Genomic DNA, 22,845 nt, shown 5'->3' on the forward strand with positions numbered 1-22,845 from the left:
TATTCCATGTTCATGGATTGGACAAATCAATATTGTTAAAATGTCCACACTACCCAAAGCATTCTACAGTTACAATGCAATCCCTATCAAAATGCCAATTACATTCTTCACAGAAATAGAAATAACAATCCTACAACCTATATGGACCCACTAAAGACCCAGAACAGCCAAAACTATCCTAAGCTAAAAGGACAAAACTGGAGGAATCACGTTACCTGACTTCAAATTATACCACAGACCTACAGTAACCAAAACAGCCTGCTACTGACATAAAAGCAGACACATACACCAATGGGACAGAATAAATAACCCAGAAACAAATCCACACAACTACAGTGAACTCATTTTTGACAAAGGTGCCAAAAACTTACAATGGGGAAAAGACAGTCTCTTTAATAAATGGTGCTGAGAAAATTGGATATCCCCACATAAAAGAATGAAACTAGACCCCTATCTCTTCACTTATACAAAAAACAAATCAAAATGGATTAAAGAGGTAGATCTAAGACCTCAAGCTATGAAACTACTATAAGAAATCATTGAGGAAAATCTCCAGAACATTGGCCTAGGCAAAGATTTCTACTAGAGCAATACCCCACAAGCATAGGCAACCAAAGCAAAAATGGACAAATGGGATCCCCTCAAGTTTAAAGCTTCTGCACAGCAAAGAACACAAACAACAAAGTGAAGAAACAACTCACAAAATGAGAGAAAACATTTGCAAACTATCCCTCTAACGAGGGATTAATAACCAGAATATGTAAGGCGTTCAAACAACTCTATAGGAAAACATCTAATAAACTGACCAAAAAAAAAAAAAGGCAAAAGATTTAAATACACATTTCTCAAAAGAAGACATAAAAATGGCAAATAGGCATATGAAAAGGTGATCAACATTACAGATCATCAGAGGAATGCAAATCAAAACTACAATGAGATATCATCTCACCCCAGTTAAAATGACTTATATCCAACAGACAGGCAATAACAAATGCTGATGAGGATATAGAGAAAAGGGAAAACTTGTATACTGTTGGTAGGAATGTAAATTAGTAAAACCACTATGAAAAACAGTTTGGAGCTTCCTCAAAAAACTAAAAATTGAGCTACCATATGGTCCAGCAATCCCACTGCTGGGTATGTACCCAAAAGAAAGGAAACAGAAGAGATATCTGCACTCCTATGTTTGTTACAGCACTGTTTACCATAGCTAAGACTTGGAAGCAACCTAAGTGTCTATCAACAGATGACTGGATAAAAAATGTGGGACACAAACATTCAGCCATAAAAAAAGAATGAAATCCTGTCATTTGCAATAACATGGATGGAACTGGAGCTTATTATGTTAATAAGCCAGGCACAGAAAGACAAAGACTGCATGTTCTCATTTATTTATGGGATCTAAAAATAAAATCAATTGACCTTATGGACATACAGAGTAGAAGAATGGTTACCAGTGTCTGGTAAGGGTACTGAGGGTTGCAGGGGAAGGTGGGGATGGTTAATGTGTACAAAAACAAATGAAATAAAAAGAATGAGTATGATCTCCTATTTGACAGCACAATAGGTTGACTATAATCAATAATAACTTACTTGTATATTTTTAAATGATTTAAAGAATGTAATTAGATTACTTGTAATTTGAAGGAAAAATGCTTGAGGGGATGGATACCTCATTCTCCATGATGTATGTATGTCACATTCCATGCCTGTGTCAAAGCATCTCATGAACCCCGTAAATATATACATGTACTATGTACCCACAAAATTTTTACAAAAGAAGTGAGACATTCTAATTAAAGACTTGAAATCTTTTCTAAGTAATGTATATACGTGTTTTGTGATCTGTACACACTTACTCTCCAAATCCTAGCTATAATCTAAACAGATATGTAAAACCAGTTGTATAACAGATAAAGTAAAAAACAATTCATAAGACATTGTTAAATATAAGTAAACCAAATATCTGACCTATTACATCCTGTATAGCAAAATACAGGAGAATAACAGCCTCTTTCCTAGGCTCTTCACTGATCCAATGCCTGAGATAACAGGGAAATACAGTTTGAAAGAAGCTATTACAAAAAAGTCTTATAAAAATACACAAATTTTGACTTATTTATTGAATTAAAATTATACTATGTATAAAACAGCAAATCTATATGCAGAGTGATTTAATGCATAATATATACAATTATCTTTACAAAGTCAGGATGCAAGTTCCAATGATTATGACTATAAAATTCATATTAAACATTTCCATAAGTGATTTATTTGGCTGTTTTTGTTCGCAGTCGTCGTTTGATAATCTGGTGATCACTCTCCTTCATTTTCTGGTCCATTAAAATCTGAAATTAAAATTCCATAGTTTTCAAAGCTTGTAAGTGAAAATAAAATCAAAGCTCATTTATAATGAATAAGACATGTTCATGTGCTTAATAACAGAAACGAATGATACATTGAAGAACTTTTTTACTTAGACTACAGATATACCATCTTCTATAAAAATTTCTTTAAAAAATAGACTTTGTAAAAGATTCAACACTATCAAATTCTAGAAGTAAAATAACCTAGACTCTATTGAATTCAAGGCAGATATAGCTTAAAATAATTACTAAAATATTTGGAGACAAGTGCCTCAAATAATTTTTAAGAAATCATCTTTCATGGCAACAAATGTATAACTTAGAAAGTAGAAAGCACATTACATAGTAACTAAGAAAACAATTTTCAGCCAAGGGAAGAAATTATGTACTAATCAAACAGAAGCTCAAAAATGACTGACAGAATGATACTTACAACACCATGCCCTACTTTACCCTAACTCTTTACATCTTGCATTCAAACAATCTCATATCTGAAAGCTGTTGTTGCAAAAAAGGTTTCTCCTGATTTTTCTTGGCCACTTCCTTTTAATTTTTTTTTATTTCTTTTAATTGCTTTTTTACCTTCACTTGCATCCACTAAGCAAATGCAAGCATGACAGAAAATTTGAGCTTTCCCTGTGGCAGGACATACTGTTCTGAATCAGAAGAATGAGTCATACAGTCAGGATGATAGCTACAGTCTCTTCCTAATAGATCCTCAAAGGCTTAGGGGAAAGGTAGGAGGAAATGGCTGAATGTCAATTTTATATTTTTACCAGGAACACTTGGACCCAGATTTGCACAACTCTTGTGATTTAAAAAAGAAAAGAAAAGAAAAAAAGATTTTGGAGGCAAATAAGTTAAATGATGACAATTCTATTATTGGAAATAAATTCCTCTGATGCATTTTCAAATGCAAATACATGACACTTGTATACATTAATACAGTATTTATATTTAATTAGTATAAACTTAACACATGTGAGACTAAAAGCATGACCTTTAAAGCATGTGTTTTCAGAAATCTAAAGAACTGAAATTCAAACCACTATAAAAAATTAAAAGAACATGAACAGTTTTACATTTATGAAAACGAAAATGCTAGCTTACCACTTGGCCTGATATATCAATAGGAGATGAAATTTCAGTTGTGTATAATTTCCGTTTGACTCGTTTTGGTTGAGACACATTTTCTTTACTTGCTTCTACATTTGAGAGCTTTGAAGAGCTCATTGTTTCAATTATCTTCTTTGCTATAAAATAAAAATGTCAATTAGTTCCTGAAATAATTTTCTAACTGCAAAGGTGGTTTGAAATCCTTAATAAAGATGGTTTGAAATCCTTAACAAAGAATGAACATACACAAACTAAAAACACTGCAATACATATATGGTGAAAGGGCATGAATAGACAAATCACAAAGAAAAAAAGTAAATGTCAAAAAAACATGAAATAATGATCAACAGCAAAAAAGAAAGCAAATAAAGTATCATTTGATTAATGTTCGATGTAGTAAAAAATCTCAGGCATCTTTAATGACTTGGAAAATGTTTATGCTATGTTAAGCAAAAAAGCAGGATATACACATACTGGATCATGCAGTATTAAAAATAAGGTGGCAGATGATCTACTTCAATGCTCATGCATAAAGTTATGCACAATGAGTACTGCATGAAAAGACTTCGTAAACCCTTTACTTGGAGTCCACATGCAAGCGGACAGAAACCAAAGTGTTAACAGCTGATTGCTTTTAGGAAGTAGAATAGGAATTTTAAAATTCCTTAATATGTATGTACATTGCTTTTTATTATTTTAATAGAAAATATATTTCCATCTGGGAAAATTCCTGGATAGAAATTCACACACATGTGGTATCAAATATATATTTTTTTAAATAGAAAAAACATTTAAGGAAAGACTAAACTGAGAGACTACTTGTTATTGGGCTTTAGAGAGCTGAGTCCAGGGATCAGAGGAACCAATTAAGACAACAAACCAAAATGAAATTAACAACCCAGCTTTTTAACCACTTATTTCAACAGTATATGCAAGAGGCTAAACCTGAGAAAGCACCAGCTCCTACCCATCCTCTTCTATAGTCCCCCACAGAATAATACAGATCAGCATAGAAGTGGTGATCATTTTACCACCCAGGCAGCCCCAAACAAAAGGCTCCTGCAGTTTTATAGACTTCAGGGCTGGAGGTTGGAGGGAGCTATACGTGAAAAAGTACCGAGTTACAGTAGAGAAAAGTGTCTTCAAGGTTCCCCCTCCCATTCCCCTCCATAAGAAGGCCTCTACCAAAGGCCTCAATAAAGAGGCTCTGCATGGAGGCACTCAGGCTAAATATGCAAATATGAGTAAGAGCATGACTAGCTTCGGGGCGGGGGCTGGATCCTTGACTATAACTCCCTTAAGAGATTATAATGCACTGTCTGTGCATCAAGTCTGGTGTGGAAAGGGAGACTTGTCAGGTAAGTCTTTGTAATTGCCTATGGTACAGCCTAAAAAAAACCAGAAATGTTTAAAACTCATATATATGTTGGCCTAGAGCCAAACTCATCACTACTATGTGCTAGCCACTGTACTAAGAGCTGACAGTATGAACTAGACATTTTGTCCTTGTGCAGATTATATTCTAGTGTAAAAGATAAGAAAGCAAAGAATTATAGTTTAAAAAGTGCTAAGACAAAAAATAGGAATGAACAATAAAGATTAAGTGATGCTGGGGATGAGGTGTAGTGAAAGGCTGATGAAGGAAGGTATCTCCCTAATAAAGTTGCATCAGCTATGAGGGCTCAAGTGTAAGAGGGCAGCTATGAGAAAAGCCAGAGTGTGTTCCAGATAAAAGAAAGCACTGGAAAAAGAGAAAGAAATCAATGATATGAAGGTAAGAAAGAAGCTGGCAAATTATAGGAACTGTCAGAAGCTAGCAGGATTGAACCTGGCTAGTTATCAAACCGTAGAATAAGAGATAGACTGGAGAGAGTCAGAAATCGGGTCATTCAGAAGAATGAGAAATCATTAAAGGATCAGAGGAGTAACATAATTCAATCTGCACTTTGAAGAGAACATTCTGTCATGTATGAATGGATGGGAGATGACAAGAGGGGCAAGCTGGGAGACCAGTGATACTAAGTGATGGATTAACAGTGGTTACAAGGAGCAGCAGAATTTTAAGAACTAATCTCCCATTTTTTCTTTTCTCCCTATATTTCCAAGTGACCCCAAACAACAAATATGTATTACAGTTACAGTCCAAAATATGGATATCTTATATTTCTAGAAATAAGTAAAACAAAAGAAAACGGGGAAAAAAAAAGTATGTCAAGTGCATTGGTAGGGAAGCTGTTAAGGAACCAAGTCAATGAAGTAAGAGAATTGTTACCCTTACCTGATTATGTACTTATTATAGCTACCTGCCTCTCCTTGAAAATACATTGCTTTTTAATATAAAAGTAGTAATCAATAAGCCTAAAGGACTCTAAAGAAAAGATGTCCCTCCTCTCCAAATTTAGACATTTAACAGTTTGTTGTTTGTCCCTCCAGATATTTTATCTGTTTATACAAACACATTTTTTAAATGTATGTATTTTTTAAATGTATGTAAATATACAAATGGGTCTGATAGGTCAGAAGTTCCCAAACTGTGTACTAAGGCATGCTGCAGCAAACCTATAGAAGCACCTCAGGATATTTTCAATCTTCAGGGAAAACAATGATGCTCAATAGCCCAAGGTAGTTCAGTTTCAAAATGATACTGAATTACATTTCTTTTGATTATGACATTATCTTTGCAATCTGAATTTTCAGAAGCTGAATTTTCAGTGGTTGTTTGGTCTTAAGTTCTAATGCATGAGACTGCTAGTGGTTCTTTGGGTGCAGAGGCAAAATGGAAATTAATTACTGAGACATTAAGGGCACTGTGAACCAACAAAGTTTGGAAACGTCTGTGGTAAGTTTTCACAAAAAGTATTCTCACACAACCTATTTGGTTCAATTTAACTGCCCCCTGCTTCTAGTTCCTTTACCTCCCTATACTCCTCACTCTGGTCTCTAATTCATCCTATTGCTGTCACTCAGGTAACCTCACAAAAACCCACTCCTCCATCTCACCCCTAAGATAGTCCTTCCACATTCTACATGCCAGATGCATACTGCTGCCTGTAATTGCATGAACATTTCCTACATTTTTCTGATACTCCACCTGTGTTAAAACTATTCCTTCTGCATATGTGCACACACACACGTGTATGTATCTTTATACACAGGTATCAATATGTCCACATTATATTATCAAGAAAAAAAGCACTAAGCGTACTGTTTTGCAGCTAAACTCAATAGGTATTTATGAAAATATGTGTTTTTGACATATTATACATAAATAGTGTTTACATATGCATAGAAAAAAACACTAGAAGGATATATACCATAATACTAATACTGGCAAACTTGTCCAACCCACCATATTTTGTTGTTTTTGTTCTATTTTGTTTTGTTTTAGGCTTTTAGCAGCCTGAAGCCATGGTTTTTAGTTTCTGCCTCTAGTGATAAGCAGAAAACAGGGATGAGGAAGGGGATTTCCTGGCCCAATCAAAAACAGAAACTAAGAACCCATGACTGTATTCTCACCTTTGGACACCCTAGAGAGTGTAATCCTGCCCACATTTCAATACACAGGGTAAATCCCATCTCTCCCATAAAAATCTTCCCAAAGCCCCCCAGTCAGAGTAGCTCTTTTCCCTCCAATACTATCATACCTTTGTTTGTACCCCTATTACTATATTAAGTAGCATGCTCTGGATCAGTTACTTAAATATTGCCTTTCTCCTCTACTACATAGTGAACACCTAGATCTATCATCCTTTTACATGTTTCTTCCCACACTACCTAGTACAGGACAATGCCTATTTGAAGTATAATATTCACTGAACAGTTGTTGAGTTTATATATCAATTAGGTATTAAAATGTACCCTACATCTAACAAAAAAAAGGTCATTACATTAATTTTCTGCAAACCTTTTGACTGAAGAATTGAGGGAGAATGTTGTAAGAAGTCTCCAAATTTCTGTAGTGTTCCTTCTTTTTTCTTAGTGGCCAGGTTTACACCAATTATGGATGCCTGACTCCGTAAAGAATATGTTTTCTTAGATGATGGATGTGTGGGAACCTAATAAACAAACATTTTTTGTTATTGTTGATGAGAAGTGTTAGAAGGAAATAGTTATAGCCATAGCTGAACTAAAGAGGCCAGAGACAGGTTATGAATTCTCAGGTAGGAAACTTGAGATTTAGTATATAAGGATAGGGATAAAAGGGTCAGACAACGGCAAAAAGAGTTTTTCAGGCAGACTGTTAAAGTCAGAAGTAAACGCATAAAGTAGCTGCTACTGGCCGAATGCTAAAGGTTATATCTCAACTGAATTAGACGTATAGGAAAGAGAAGATAAATGAGTTATAATGGAACACAATTGGATTTCTGGATAATTGCTATAATTTTGGACAAATTAAAAGACACACCTTTTGTTCCTTTTTGACAGAAGAATTTCTATCATCTGAAACAGGAAATTTCAAATTAGTTCTGGGTGTAGCATTCTTCTTATTTTCACATTTCACCAAGTCCTAAAAATAATGAATTTTAGCACCGGTTAATTTCTTGATAATATTTTCTTTCTTTAGATTCAAAAAAGAAAATATGTAAAAAGCTATATTATCACTTAAAACAGTGACTCTTAACCGAGGGCAATTTTGAATTCAGAGGACAATGGCAATGTCTGAAGTTATTTTTGGTTGTCTTTGCCAGGCAGAAGGGGACATTATTGGCCACGAGTGGGCAGAAGCCAGGAATGCTGTTAAATATCCCTATAATGCATGGGATAGCCCTTAAAACAAAGAGGTATACAGCCCAAAATGTCAACTGTGCTGGAGTTGAGAAACCCTGATTGAAGGTGTGAATTTTTCACATATATCACAAGTAATGAAATTACATAAGCTAAATGAAAAACATGAAAGGAATAATATCTTTTATTTGAAATTGAGGTTTAAAATACAGCATAGCAATATACCTACCTATTGCCTAACTCCCAAATAATATAAGCATCTATGTCTAAGTTCTCTCATTGACATCTGACAATATCAAAAATAAAATAAAAACAAAACTTCATATAACCACACGTAAAATGTGAAAACTTTTAAAATATTATCTTTCTTCTCTACAACATGGGTATAGCATCTTACTCTTCTTTTCCCCAAATAACCTCACATAGGACAAAGCCTTTACAGATATACTCACTGACTTGAACTGCTGCAAATTCTAGTTGAACCAAAGACAAAAGGGGATAAAGGGGGCAAGAAGAGAAGCAGAGAAAAGATCATGACTGAACCTCAGAATTCGAGTTACAAAGCAGAAGTTACAAGGGTCATAAGAAGCAGATGCCACGACAGGGAAAAGACAGATGGTAATCACGGGATGCAAGTGAAAAGAGGCCGTGAGGCTACCTCCACACATAGAGGTCAGTAAGGAGCTCTTTGGAGTCTTCACTGGATTAGAATATAGCCTGTCCGGGGGCGGGGGGCTAGGAGAGGGATAGCATTAGGAGAAACACCTAGTGTAGGTGACAGGTTGATGGGTGCAGCAAACCACCATAGCATGTGTATACCTATGTAACAAAACTTTTCATTGTGCACACATACCACAGAACTTAATAATAATAATAATAATAGTATGTGGAAGAAAAAAAGAAAATAGCATTGCATAAATGATTTTCATGGGGGCCCATATACTTAGTTTATTACAGCAGTGAAGATGTAGCAAAATCAATTAAAAAATTTAAAGTTTCTACATGATGTATTTACAACAATCTGTAAATCTTTTCTGAAATAGACATGAAGGATATATGCCAATAGTAAAATTAATAAAATATTTATATTTTAACATTCTTGAGAACTACACTCGGTGTTTCCTTCTTCGTTGAAAAAAAATGGATCAAGAAAAAGCCAACTAGATGATGAAACTCAGTGTTTTAATGGTATTTTTAAAAATTAAATATATGAAACAAAAGTTAACTAGTAAGACTCCACAAAACAATCTCTCAAGGTGTTACATGTGTAGCAGAAAAACTGTGCTAAACAATATTCACTCAGCAAAATTATTACCAGACAGCCAGCCTCAGGAGTACGGTTAATACTATTTCTGCTCTTCCACCAGCTTGAAAATATACTCTTTAAAGAAGTAAAAGAAAGTTGAAGAAAAAATATTTTGCTAGAGAGTTTGCAATTAGTTTTAAGCTTAAAACAAGTTACTTTAAAAATAAATATTACTATTTATTATGTATCTGCCACTTGCAGAGCAAAAGCTAATAAGCATTTTAAACACATTAATCCAGTGTTTCGAAAAGGAGAAAACAGGATCAGAAACCTTATCTGACTTGCCAAATCTCCACAACTAGGACACGGTAAGTTTGGCAACCCTTCAACCAAGAAACTGCAGCTTAAGAGGTTAATAGCTTTTAGCCTACCACTACATAGAGGCCCAAATTTTAACATTGGCTGATGAAAAAAGGATTTCTCTTTTAAAACTTGCTATGACCATAGAGACTAAAGATTTTAGTTAAATGACAAAGATTATACTCAAGCAAGTTAGCCATTTCAGTTTCTCTGATTTCTAAATAACCCCCTTTTCTTTTCCATTACAGGGAAAGTGACTAAGTATGAACAGGACTGGTATACTGAAATGGCTCTCCAGTAAAATCTACCATCATTTGATGTATTATAGTTCAACTGAAGCAAGGGATAAGCTATATCTTTTAATATACATAGCTTTTTATCTGAAGACCATTAAACCACAGTAATATTCTTTATTTTTCTGAGACAGAGTCTTGCTCTGTCACCCAGGCTGGAGTGCAGTGGTGCCATCTCACCTCATTGCAACCTCCACTTCCTGGGTTCAAGTTGTTCTCCTGCCTCAGCCTCCTGAGTAGCTGAGATTACAGGTGTGTACCACCACTCCTGCCTAATTTTTGTATTTTTAGTAGAGACGGGGTTTCACCATGTTGATCAGGCTGGTCTTGAATTCGTGACCTCAAGTGATCCGCCAGCCCCAGCCTCCCAAAGTGCTGGGATTACAGGCATGAGTCACCATGCCTGGCTCATAGTGATACCCTTAAAGGGTATAAAATATAGCATAAATTGTGATTTTGGTCTCTAACAGCAGTGCCTATGAACAGGAGGGCAATATAGCAGAGTTTAACTCTATACTGTAACAGCTTTATAATAAGATTTGTTTGTTAAATATACTCATCAGTTAAGTATTTACCTCCTCCATTTCATTACTCTTCCTCTTCCGAGCCTTGGGAATCTTAACTGTCACTGGTGTGGTACAACCAGGGTGTTTCACTGCCATTTTGTTTGGCTGTAAAGGTGTAAACTGAATCTCTAATTCAGGTTTTGGAAATCGAGTGCTTTGATCATTTTCTGTTGACACTTCACAAGAGTCAAGGACTACAGATCCATCCTACAACAGGATTTAAAAGGAAAAATTTTATTTGTAGAGTATACATTTATAAACCACAAAGAATTAGTTCTCTCAAATGCCTATTCAAGACAATGCATCAGGAAAGACAAAAAGTGTGCTAGGTCACAGCAAGACAGAAAGATTGAGTAATCATCTACCTTCTTCAGGCTCACACATGGTATGTTAAAATTAGGGGCAACTTAAGAGATCGGTATTTCCCAAACTTGTATGATCATAAGAATTACTTACAGAATTCGTTTATAAGACTCCTGGGCCCTACCACAAACCCAGTAAATCAGAAATAGCCAAGGGAGGAGGCTGGGATTTTTGACAAACAGCCTGGTTATATTAAAGTAGGCTGCAAATACTTTGCTACTCTTCCCATTGAGAGACAGAGTCTCTCATTCCCCTCTATTTGAATTTGGGCCTTATAGCCAATAGGATGTGGTAGAAATAACATTATGGTCATCTAAGGCTCAAACATAAGAAGCATTACAACTTCTGTCCTGTCCTCTTAGAACACTTTCAGGACACTCTCCCTCAAAATGCCCCATCTGAGACCAGTTGCCATGCCATGAGAAGTCCAATCCACAGGGAGAGGCCACAAATGAAGTCCAGGGGAAGTCCCAGAATCAACTACCAGTTAAGTGAATTAATCATTTTGGACTTTCAGCCTGGTTAAGCATATCGATTACATGAAGGCAAGAACGATACAAAATAGCCTAACAATATGATTCCCCAAACTGTGGAATATACAATAACTGCTGGAATTAGAAAATTGGAACCAGGAAATTAGGACAACATACATACATTTATGGAGAAAGAAATGTTCCTTTATATGTGTTTGTACATGCAATCAAGAATTAAGCCTTGTTTATGGATCAATTTCAAACTTTTCTCTGAAATTTATGATTTGTATTAGTCCCCAAGGTCAGTGCTAATTATTTGAAACTACTAATAACTGTCGAGGAAAAACCAAGACAAAATGAATGGCTCATGTTATTTTCCCAGATTAAAATGTCCTTCTTAGTTGGCCATGGTGGCACATGCCTGTAGTCCCAGCTACTCAGGAGGCTGAGGCAGGAGGACTGTTTAAGCCCGGGAGTTCAAGTCCAGCTGCCAGAGAAACACAGTGAAACCCCATTTCTTTTCTTTTTTTTTTTTTTAAGACTTTTTCTTCCCATTGTCTGCTTAATAAGCTTCTATTCATAAGATACAATATGGCATCACCTTCTTTAATCCACTTCCACAACCACTCAGGCAAAATTCATTTCATCTTCCTCAGTGTTACTTATAGTACTCATTTTATATTCTACTATAACACTTTGCCCATAAGTAAAATCAAACAAGTCAGTCACTTATGTATCTACCTTACACTCCTTGAGGATGACAATCATGTCTTATTGATGTTTGTATCCTCAGTGCTTAAAAAGGTTCCCAACTCTGAATGCTCCCAATAAATGTGTTTTAAAAGAAATTTAAAAGTAATTTTATCTTCAAAATTTTAAAGTAACATAGAATTTTATCTATTTCATATCCAACCTCAGAATCTCTATATTATCCAAAGTTATTCACAGAACCCTAAGCCCAAAACAATTAAGGAAACTCATGAGTTGTTACTGAAGACTGGTGACAAAGCTATTAAACGGATACAATTCCAAAAAATACTATTTAACACAATGCTTATTAAAGCAACCTTTTATGACAGCAAATTATCCCTATTTTCTCTTTCGTAGGATTTCCTATTTCCGACCATCAAGTTTGTTTATATTAACAGATCTACTGCTTTTAAGATGAGATTAACATCATTTGGGGTTATGATCTCCCAAAAGAATTTCACCTCTCCTCAAAAGCCTCTAGTTTCTTTCACACAACCCAGAGCGCATAAAGCTAATTGTGCAGTAAAGTATCTTCAGCAACTGATTATATTACACTTGCAAGTGCTATTTAGTAATAGTGGATAAAGAGAATCAATAAGTGGACTGTGTTGCCAAATACCCACCTCTACTTTATTTCTGGAAATTTCAGAACTTGTCGATTGAGGTTCAGTTTGAAGTTTGTCAGGATCTGCTGAACTAATACGTCTCGGCTTGATATCCATGATTTGTGTTTCCTAAAGTAAGGCAATATTAAAGCAACAGGGCAATGTAACCTGAAAATATACTGAAAACACTTCACATAAAGAATATAAAATCAAGATTTGTGTGAAACTAAACAGTGGAAATAAGTAAAGACATCTTTAATGACCATCTAGCCTTCCTACTTCTCTTTCATCCTCAGAGACTCAGGAAAGGCTGGGTCACTTTCCAGTTTATTGACTCTGATCTAAGGAGAAATCTGAAAGACTGCTTGCAACTTCCAAGTGTTCTGCACACATTCTCTTGCTTTACTTTCATTGTAACTCTGCAGGTAGGTCTGGCAAGAATCATTATTGCTACTTTCCAGATGAGGAAATAGAGAACCACACACGTTAAATGGCATGGTCAAGGTGTGTACTGAGTAAGAATTGCTCAGTATCCCAACAGTTGCTTTTGATAACACAATTTTGAAAAACTAGAGGCTTCCCAGGAATGCAACTATAGCATTAGAGTATAAAAGACCATAAGGAAAGCTAAACCTTTTCTTGCAGCACATTCTTCATCCCATTTTCTCAGTCATAAAGTTCTATTTCTAAACTCTACTTAGGTAATTTATAAAGAAATATCAGATTACATTTTAAAATTTAATAAACTGTACACAGACCTCCTTATCACAGCCATCAAAATCAAGTCAAGTAAACCTCTTATGTCACCTCCCCATTACTGCCAAATAAGAAAGACTCTACTGAATTCATAAAAGGGAAAGTAGCATGTATTGATTTCTACTGGAGTAAGAACTGTGCTACTTGTTTTACAATCTTCATTAATTTCACAACTCTGTTAGGAAAACACTATTATCTGTTTTAGATAAAGATCAGAAATTATAAGTAATTTTTCTCAAACGTCCCAAAACCACAGTGACAGGAGTTGATACCTAGTTTTTCTGAATTTCTAGTCTATATTATTAAACAACACAATACTACCTCTTTTTAAAGCAAGTAATCTCTCTTACATAGTCTTTTGATGTGACACACACATACATATTTTTCCTATTGTCTGAAGGCTTTAGAGCAGCATATTTTTAAGTACAGATTATTTACTCCAGAAAGACTAGCTTCAGATATACCCAGATTCTATTTACTATTTACTATCTCTAAAAGGCAATTCTCTCCTCTTTCAGGATTTCCAGTTCCAAGGTAATATAAAAGTAACAGCTGAATGACTCATGTCTCTCTACCCTTAGGCTTACTTTCAAAATAATTTGTACTTTTATAAAATAAAGTTAAGGATGGGTCCAAGTATTCAAATCACCAAGAGTTCATGTTGAATCACATATCCATATTTTAAAGGTAGATTAGGGACTAAACCCATAAATTGTTCATTTTCTAATTACTCTACCTGAGAGATATAACCAAAATATTGGAGAAAATGCTACATCTCAGTCATTGACTGACAAATCAATCTCAATGATAAATTTCAAAACTCACAATCATGAAAATCTCCACATTTTAAATACTCTGATTCCTTTTGGTCTATTAAGACTTACACTTTTTTATCCTTTAAGAGTTAGTCAATTAAGTAATTACTATGTTCAATTAAAAAGGCATAGCAAAAAAGACTACTGACTATTTTAGAAGTCTCTGATATGATCCTTTTTAGTTGTTCAATTTCATTATCTTTCTGTACATTACTGGATATCAGGGCTTTTAGCTGTATTTCTAAAGCTGCAACCAGTTGATCTCGTTCTTCTCGCCACTTTTGAAGGTCACTATCTTTCTCTGTCAGCTGGGCTGTCAGTATTTCCTAATCAAGAAATAAAGAAAATATTAAAATCAACCTTGATATATTATGAATCTAAGAATGTTTAGAAATTATTACATGTAACACCATAAATATAGCTGCAAACAAGATTACATAACAAATTAGTCTAGATAAAATATTTAATTATAAAACAAAATACATATCATTTTATAAATGTCCATGTTATTTTATCCATATTCCATCTCATTCCAAAATCAGTTTACTGGTAACTTCTTTCAATACAATTATAGGTATAGCTTTCAAACTAGTATCAACATTTCTGCCAATATTTGGAAAATTAGTGGGTAAAATTACAGTAATAGCAACAAACAATAGAAAATGAAAATAGAAAACAAGACCATTTACAATTGGTTCAAAATCATGAAATACCGATAAAGAAAATGTGTAAAACCTAAATATGAAAAACCATAAAATATTGCTGAAAGAGATTAAAGAACACCTAAATAAATGGAGAGATTGGTCTGTGTTCAAGGATCAAAATACTCAATATTGCTAAGATGTCTCCTCCAAATAGATCTATAGAGTTAATGCACTTTTAATCAAAATTCTGGTATGTGTGAATGTGTGTGGAAATGGAAAAGGTGACTCTTAAAAATTATATGGAAATGCAAATCATCTAGAATACTCAAAATTATTTTGAAAATGAAGAACAAAACGAGAGCAATTATCTATAATTTCAAGTTGGCACATTAATCAAGTCAGTGTGTAAAGACAGATAGAGAAATCAATGGGACAGAAGAGACAATCTACAAATGTACGGTCAACTGACCTAAAAAAGTGGCAAAAACTTCAATGAAAGGAAGGACAATCTTCCCAATAAACGGTGCTGGAACAACTGAATAGCCAAATGAAAAAAAAAAAAAAAAAAACCCAACCCTAATCTTACATTACATACAAAATTAACCCGTGGGCAATTGATTTATGACAAAAGTGGCAGAACAGTGAGAAAGAAACAGTCTTTTCCATAAATATTTCCACATCAATTGGTGGTAATTCACATTAAAACAAACATCAAGAGCTTTGACCACTATCTCACACCAGCATAAAAATCAATTCTAGTATCTAAATATGAAAGATAAAACTTCAAAGCTTTCAGGAAATAATATAACACACCATCTTCAAGTCCTTGGGCTTCATAAAGAAAAATGTTAGGACAATTACCTACAGTACTATAAAATTATCTACAATAATTGTAATATCTACAATATCTACAATAATAATTTATGAGAACTCCTACTCACAAAAGGCAGTAAGAAAGAAAAGCAAACTAGAGATAGAAAGAAGGTACTTGCAATACATTACAAAAAGGGCTTCTATCCTGAAAACTATAAAGAATTCCTACAAATAAGAAGAAGCTAGACAATCCAACAGAGAAACAGGTAAGGGAACTTGTATAAACACAGCCAATAAACAAATGAAACAATCTTCAACTTCATTGATAATTAGGGAAAAGCAAATTAAAACCATTTTAAAAACTGACAATATACCTTGCTGGGACTATATAGCTACTGCAACAGTAGTTGAGGTATAAATGGGTACAACTGCTTTGAAAATCAGTGCAGCATTCTACTAGAATTTCACATACATATACCCCATCATCTAGCAATTGTCTTGTATATATATATACAACAGAGATACATGTAAATATGCACCAAAATAAATGTATAAAAATGTTTATAGGAAAATTTACTCATAACAGCCAAAACCAGAAAACAATCCAAATATCTTCAACATTAAAATGAATTAGCAGTGGTTTATTCATACACTTAAATATTCTGCAATGAAAGTGGACTAACTCCAGATACATGCATGGAATCATGGATGGATGATTCTCACAAACATAAAATAGTGAATGAAAAGAAGTCAGGCACAATCAAATGTATTCATATATTTCAATTTACATAAAACCCAAAAACAGACAAAACTGAAGTGTAACACTGAAGAACAGATTAGTTATTACCACTGGAAAAGAGGCAGATGAAGGAGCTTCTGGGGTGGAGCAGTGTTCTACTTCTTGAAATAGGTATTAGTTAAGTGGGTACTGGCTTTACAATAACTCATTGAACTATGTTCTATTTGCTTTCCATGTTACTTTTACATCAAAAATTAACATTACATCAAAACGTGTTTCCTAAATATGGCAGACACATAAACAACCTAAGTATGATTATAAAGAAACATATGAAAGAAAAGAGTAAACTAGTTTTCCCTAGCATTAAAAATTCAAAGTGAGATTATTTGCTGGCATTGCTACCAGAGAAACCACTGGTTTGGAACTGGAACAACTATGACAGCCTTCTGTTTTGATTTTACTTATTGCCTCTTACTACTGGGTCAGGAAGGTTCGGTGATAGGTATACAGGAATTCTATGTGCTACTTCTGTAATTTTTCTGTAAAGAAAATGATTTCAAAATAAAAAAGTAAACTTTTTTATGGGAGCAAATTTATGAGGACAGAGCATTCAATGGTAGACTCTCTAGCTTCAGAAAGGACACATACTTCAACCAAGGGCTTGATTTCTGGAGTACAATACATGTATGGTCTGGAGTTTAGCAAGTGTGCTGGAAAGTTTAGCTCACAACCGTCTCATTTTAATAAAAACTGGCCAACTCTGTTCAATATTCAATGTTAAAAGCAGCTTTAAAGCTAGGGAGGAAAAAAAGTGGAAAAACCGTCCTTACCTTATTGAAAACTAACATTCCAGGCCAGGTATGATGCATAGTGGCTCACACCCATAATCCCAATACTTTGGGAAGGTGAGGCAGGAGGACTGCTTGAGACCAGGAGTTTGAGACCAGCCTGGGCAACACAGCAAGTCTCTGTCCCTACAAAAAATAAAAAATGTACCTAGGTGTGGTGGCATGTGCCTGTAGTCCCAGTTACTAGTCCCAGTTACTTGGGAGGCTAAGGTAGAAGATTGCTTTTGCCCTGAAGTTTGAGGCAGCAGTGAGCCATGACTGCACCACTGCATTCCAGCCTGGGTGATGAGCAAGACCTTGTCTCTTTAAAAGAAGAAAGAAAAGGGAAAGGGAAAGGGAAATGGGAAAGGGAAAGGGAAGCGGATGGGGATGGGGAAGGGAAAGGAGAAAGCAAGGGAAGGGAGAAGGAAAGGGAGAGGAAAAGGGAGAAGGAAAAAGAGAAGGATGAGGAGAAGGAAAGGATGAAGAAAAGGAAGAAGGAAAGGAAGAAGGAAAGAAAAAAGGAAAGGGGAGGGAGGGGAGAGGAAGGAAAGGAAGGAAGGGAAGGAGGGAGGAAGGGAAGGAGGGAGGGAGGGAGGGAGGTGGAGAGGAAGGAAGGAAGGAAGGAAGGAAGGAAGGAAGGAAGGAAAATCTTCCAGTTTTTATAGGAAAGTTTAACTGTCTTTAGTCAAATGCAGTCACAAAAAAAGGAAATGCCAACAGATGACAATATGATACTGCCAAGTTACTATTTTTACAGACACTAGTTTTTCATTTTAAAATATTTGTTGCTCAATAGCTTTCCTCGGATTAACAATAACGTTTAGCTTCTTTTTTCTGATTGCCAACATTGCATGTCAAACAGACTAAGTGCCAATTAGAAAAAAAGAACAGGCTAAGACAGAATCATTACAAGAGCTACAGCTGGTAAACTGTAGGTTATTTTACAACTGAAGGTCATTTCTACTATATATACAGTCTTTTAGAAACTATTTAGGTGACTTTATGTGATAAAATGTACACAATATTACAATCTACAGTTCAAAATGCAAAAAGTTTTAAAATAGGGACTACTCCATAACGGTCAAAAGGAAGAGATTTTTAACTTCAGTATCTAGACAGTAAGAAGCAATAAGGTATTCTCTCAACATGCTAAATCAACTGAAACAAGTTAAAACAAGAACATTAGTGAATGTCAAGATAAACTGGAACAGAAAAGTTATCTTATAAATATGATAACCTGCCTTTAAAAAACCAAAAACAGAAAACCATGTAGAAACTGGTAATTCCAGAAATACATTTAACACACCAAGGAAAGCAAGTGAAATACATCAAAGATACAATTGTTACTAACCACTTCATTCTGTTGCTTTAAAAAACGCTCCCTGTCTTCAGCATATTTTTTCATCTCTTTATTCCGTATATTCTCTGCTTCTTTCGCTTGAGTGATAAGCATCATTTTTTCTTCTAACCATTTCTTTCTATCAGCATTATATTTCTGTTCAGACTCCTATATATATAAATGGTATAAGTTATTATCATATGCCTACAAAGTAGTCAATACATGCTTCTATGACATTTTCATACAATCCATTACTTTTCACCTCTATAAAAACTTTAAATGTTTTACTTTAAATAATGACAAGATCAAAGTTTCAGATTATTTAAAATAATAATAGTAACTGGTTTGCTTTCCTAAACACATTTCCTTTACAAGTTTATTTTGCTATGAAGTCCATTTAAATACTTTTATCAGTGACCTTAAGAAAAAATAAACAATTCAAATTTCTGAAACAGTTAAACTGACTCAAATCTTCCTAAATGCCAAAGCAATAAAAAAGGCTTTGTTTATGGTGGTCATTTCTAACTGGATGGTTTTAAAAATAAAATATTCCTGGGCCTACGAGATGCCAAATAAAAAATAACTTGTGCAACAAGGTATTTATTAAAAGAACATCCAGAAGAGCTGGACAGAGAATACTGCTGATCAGTAATTTTCAAACTGGTACCACAGATTCTTTGGGTTCAGAGGCATTTAATATTATATATAAAAAACCCAAGTAGAACTTAATTTGAAATAAAAACAGTAATACCACTTAAAAAACTTCTAGGCTGGGTGCGGTGACTCATGCCCGTAATCCCAGCAGTTTGGGAGGTGGAGGTGGGCGGATCACAAGGTCAGGAGATCAAGACCATCACGGCCAACATGGTGAAACACCGTCTCTACTAAAATACAAAACAATTAGCCGGGCATGGTGGCAGGCGCCTGTAGTCCCAGCAACTCAGGAGGCTGAGGCAGGAGAATCGTTGGAACCCAGGAGGCAGAGGCTGCAGTGAGCCGAGATCGCCCACTGCACTCCAGCCTGGCGACAGAGCAAGATTCCATCTCAAAAAAAAAAAAAAAAAAAGAGAAAGAAAATTTCTAAAATCACTGTATTACAAAGTATGGCAGTCCATTCCAGGATTACAAAGTTTATAATCTACACTAATGTGATTATATCATCTTAGAACAATGCAAAATACACAAATACTTTTGAATGCAAACATTCCCAATATGGTTGACACACTTTTTTCATAATATTTATTTTGTTCTAACTGCTTTTGGAATTTCACAATGAAAAGGGTAAATTTTAGAATATATAATATGTAACAAAAAAGTAGTTTTTTGTATTTGTTTTCAGCATATGATTAATGTACAGCCAGAATTTTAAAAAAAATTAGATGCAGCCAATCTCCCAAAACCATTATTAATATGTTTCCTTCAATCCCACAGCTTCTGTTATGAATGCCACTTCTCATAAAATGTACAAAATACAACAGTATTTGGTACATCCTATGAAAAAAAGTTTCCCCCATATGTTGTATGTTAAAGCTGAACAAGAAAAAAAAACACACACAATAGAATATCTTCTATATAGTATAGTTTATATGTATGTCAGTGTTCAGATATACAGTTCTATTCCAATTTAATAATTAAACTTTGAAGAGATTTACAGTAATCAAAATAATTCTCCTGATGGTCATTTTCTCCACAGCAGTATTTGATGAGTAAGAAGTTTAAGGAGTAGAAAAATGGGCACAAGGACATTGGAAGCAGTGGCCTGAGAATTATACATGTAAAATATAAAACTGAGGACCCAATCACTATATTTCACTGGCACTTAATAGGTTGTATCTTGGAATTTCTTCCTCATATCATTTCAATGTGCCCTGAAAAGTTATATTTACATATTAACATTTGCCAGGTATTATTTCACCCATATCTAAGTTAATTACAAAATATAAAATACTGAATTCTCCTCTTATTAGAAATATAATAAAGACAGATACATACAAACATAAAAACATATATAAAGTCATACCTGTAACTCATCTTGAAGATTACTGAGCTTTCCAAGCACATCTGTGTTGTCCTCATGTTCTTTATTTGACCTTTGACTGTTTTTGGTTTCCAAATCATTGCACTTTTCCTTCCATTTTTCCAATTCTGATTTGAAGACATAAAATTATGTTTTAAAGCATATGCAAAAGTTATACCATGTAGAGATACACTTGACATGGGCTGCAGACACAAATCAGTAGAGCCCAGATAAAGAACACAGACCAAGATGGAACTGAGGCTATTCTACAGTTTAACTTTTAGGAGTTCTTACTAAATTCTTAGTGAAGAGGAACTACAGGGACTTCTCAGGAATCCAATGAATAGTATTCACAGTATAGTATAATAAATTCATTGTCAACCTTATTATATAGAAAACTTCATGCAGTTCTCAAGAAAAAAGTTTCCCATGTCCATGAAAGTGGCTAGAAAAGTATGAAGTCACATAGACTCACTGTCCTCATCTTCATCACAATTTCATTCACCAAAATACAGTTATAAAAGCGTTTTAGGGTTTACAAAGTACTATTACATTTTTTCATCTCATCTGATCTTGACAAGAATAATGTACAATATGAATCTTCAAGTCAGATGATTTTATGTGCAATAGTATATATGGCATTATCATCATCAACCACATTTTACAGATGAGGAAAATTAGGCTGAGTATGCACAAGTACCCTGTCAAGGTTATATATAAAATGGCATAGACAATTTCTTAATTCTAAATTTCTTGCCCTTTCTACAAAAATCACACATAACTTTTTTATTTGTAAATGTTCTATTTTTCCATATACTCTAGAAAAACTCTGATGGTATTCTGAAAGCAATGAAATCAAAGTATTTATTGAGATCAACATACAAGATAATGCTAAAAGCCCGACAAAGGCGAAACTCAGTTCAAAGCGTACTCTCAACATCTAGGGAACATTGCAAGTTATCATCCATAACTTGCAATTTATAATTCGTAAGTTATCATGGACTGTCCTTACTCCTTCTTTACTGCATATAATTTTACTGAAACAATTTTCATCACAGTGGAAAATGACAAGTAATAGGACATTCAAAAAACACCAAATACTTTTCCATTATGAATCGCTGTAAATACATACTACTTTAACAAGGGAAGCAATCTAGGAAAATTTTTTTTTAATGAAAAAGTGTATTTAGAGAAATGTATGCAATCTTGTTTTACCTGTGGCCAGCCTTTCAACTTCCTCTAATTTAGCCTCAAGCACTTGATCTTGTTCTACCTGAGTTTGTTCCTGTTCTTCTAGTGTCATTCGCATGTCTTCAATTATTTTCTCTTTAATATTTAGATCTAAAAATTGGGGGAGAACACTTTTAGAAATTAATAGCCTCTAAATATCCAATTTTCTTAAGTTCTTCTAAAATTAAAATACATTTTATTAACTGTAATAGAATATTAGTTCCATATAGGCAGAAACTTTGTCTTATTCATTGCTATATCCTCAATGTCTCAACAGTACTGGTATATATGACATACTAAATATATATTTGGTATAAAAATGGATGCTTGGATGACTGCAAGAGTGGATGAATGGAAAAAAGTTTTTTCAGGTAAACTTAACAATTTCTAATACAATTAAACTATTCCAATATAACTATTACTATAAACATAAATCTTAGGATTTAGGGGGAAAAAACATTATTTGGCAAAATATTTATTTTCAGTGTTAATATTCTCCAACCAAACTAAAACCTTTACCTGCTAAAACTAAAAAAGCTCAATCCCAATTTGAACTATTTTTTTAATCTCAAGTAGTTACTTTTCTAGAAAATATTCAAACATTTATTTCTATCTTAAATTTTTATTTAAAACCAGCTCCTCAGAAATAGCTTTTGAAAAGCTAGTATTAACAGCCTTCCTAAAAGTGTTTCTGGCCCTTGAAGAATGACTACAGCAATTACTTGTAAGTAACTCTATATTAACCCTGTCTGAGGAAACAGATAAAGAGGGAAGATCAGTTTGTCGCCTCTGGTGATGG

General features: G+C 34.3%; 1 protein-coding gene across 1 annotated transcript in view; it reads right to left on the minus strand.

Moving 5' to 3' along the window:
- Positions 1-1,381: 1,381 nt before the first annotated feature.
- The window catches only part of KIF20B (kinesin family member 20B), a 76,518-nt gene continuing 55,054 nt past the window's right edge, over positions 1,382-22,845 (minus strand). The window contains 10 exon segments of the mRNA XM_017896334.1: positions 1,382-2,348; positions 3,477-3,619; positions 7,387-7,537; positions 7,888-7,989; positions 10,682-10,879; positions 12,882-12,992; positions 14,584-14,760; positions 18,812-18,967; positions 20,820-20,944; positions 22,032-22,157. Of these exon segments, the coding sequence (XP_017751823.1) occupies positions 2,271-2,348; positions 3,477-3,619; positions 7,387-7,537; positions 7,888-7,989; positions 10,682-10,879; positions 12,882-12,992; positions 14,584-14,760; positions 18,812-18,967; positions 20,820-20,944; positions 22,032-22,157 (1,367 nt within the window). The 3' untranslated portion in view covers positions 1,382-2,270.

This window comes from Rhinopithecus bieti, unplaced genomic scaffold (assembly GCF_001698545.2).
Source record: "Rhinopithecus bieti isolate Rb0 unplaced genomic scaffold, ASM169854v2 scaffold_26871, whole genome shotgun sequence".
Classification (NCBI taxonomy): Eukaryota; Metazoa; Chordata; class Mammalia; order Primates; family Cercopithecidae; genus Rhinopithecus; species Rhinopithecus bieti.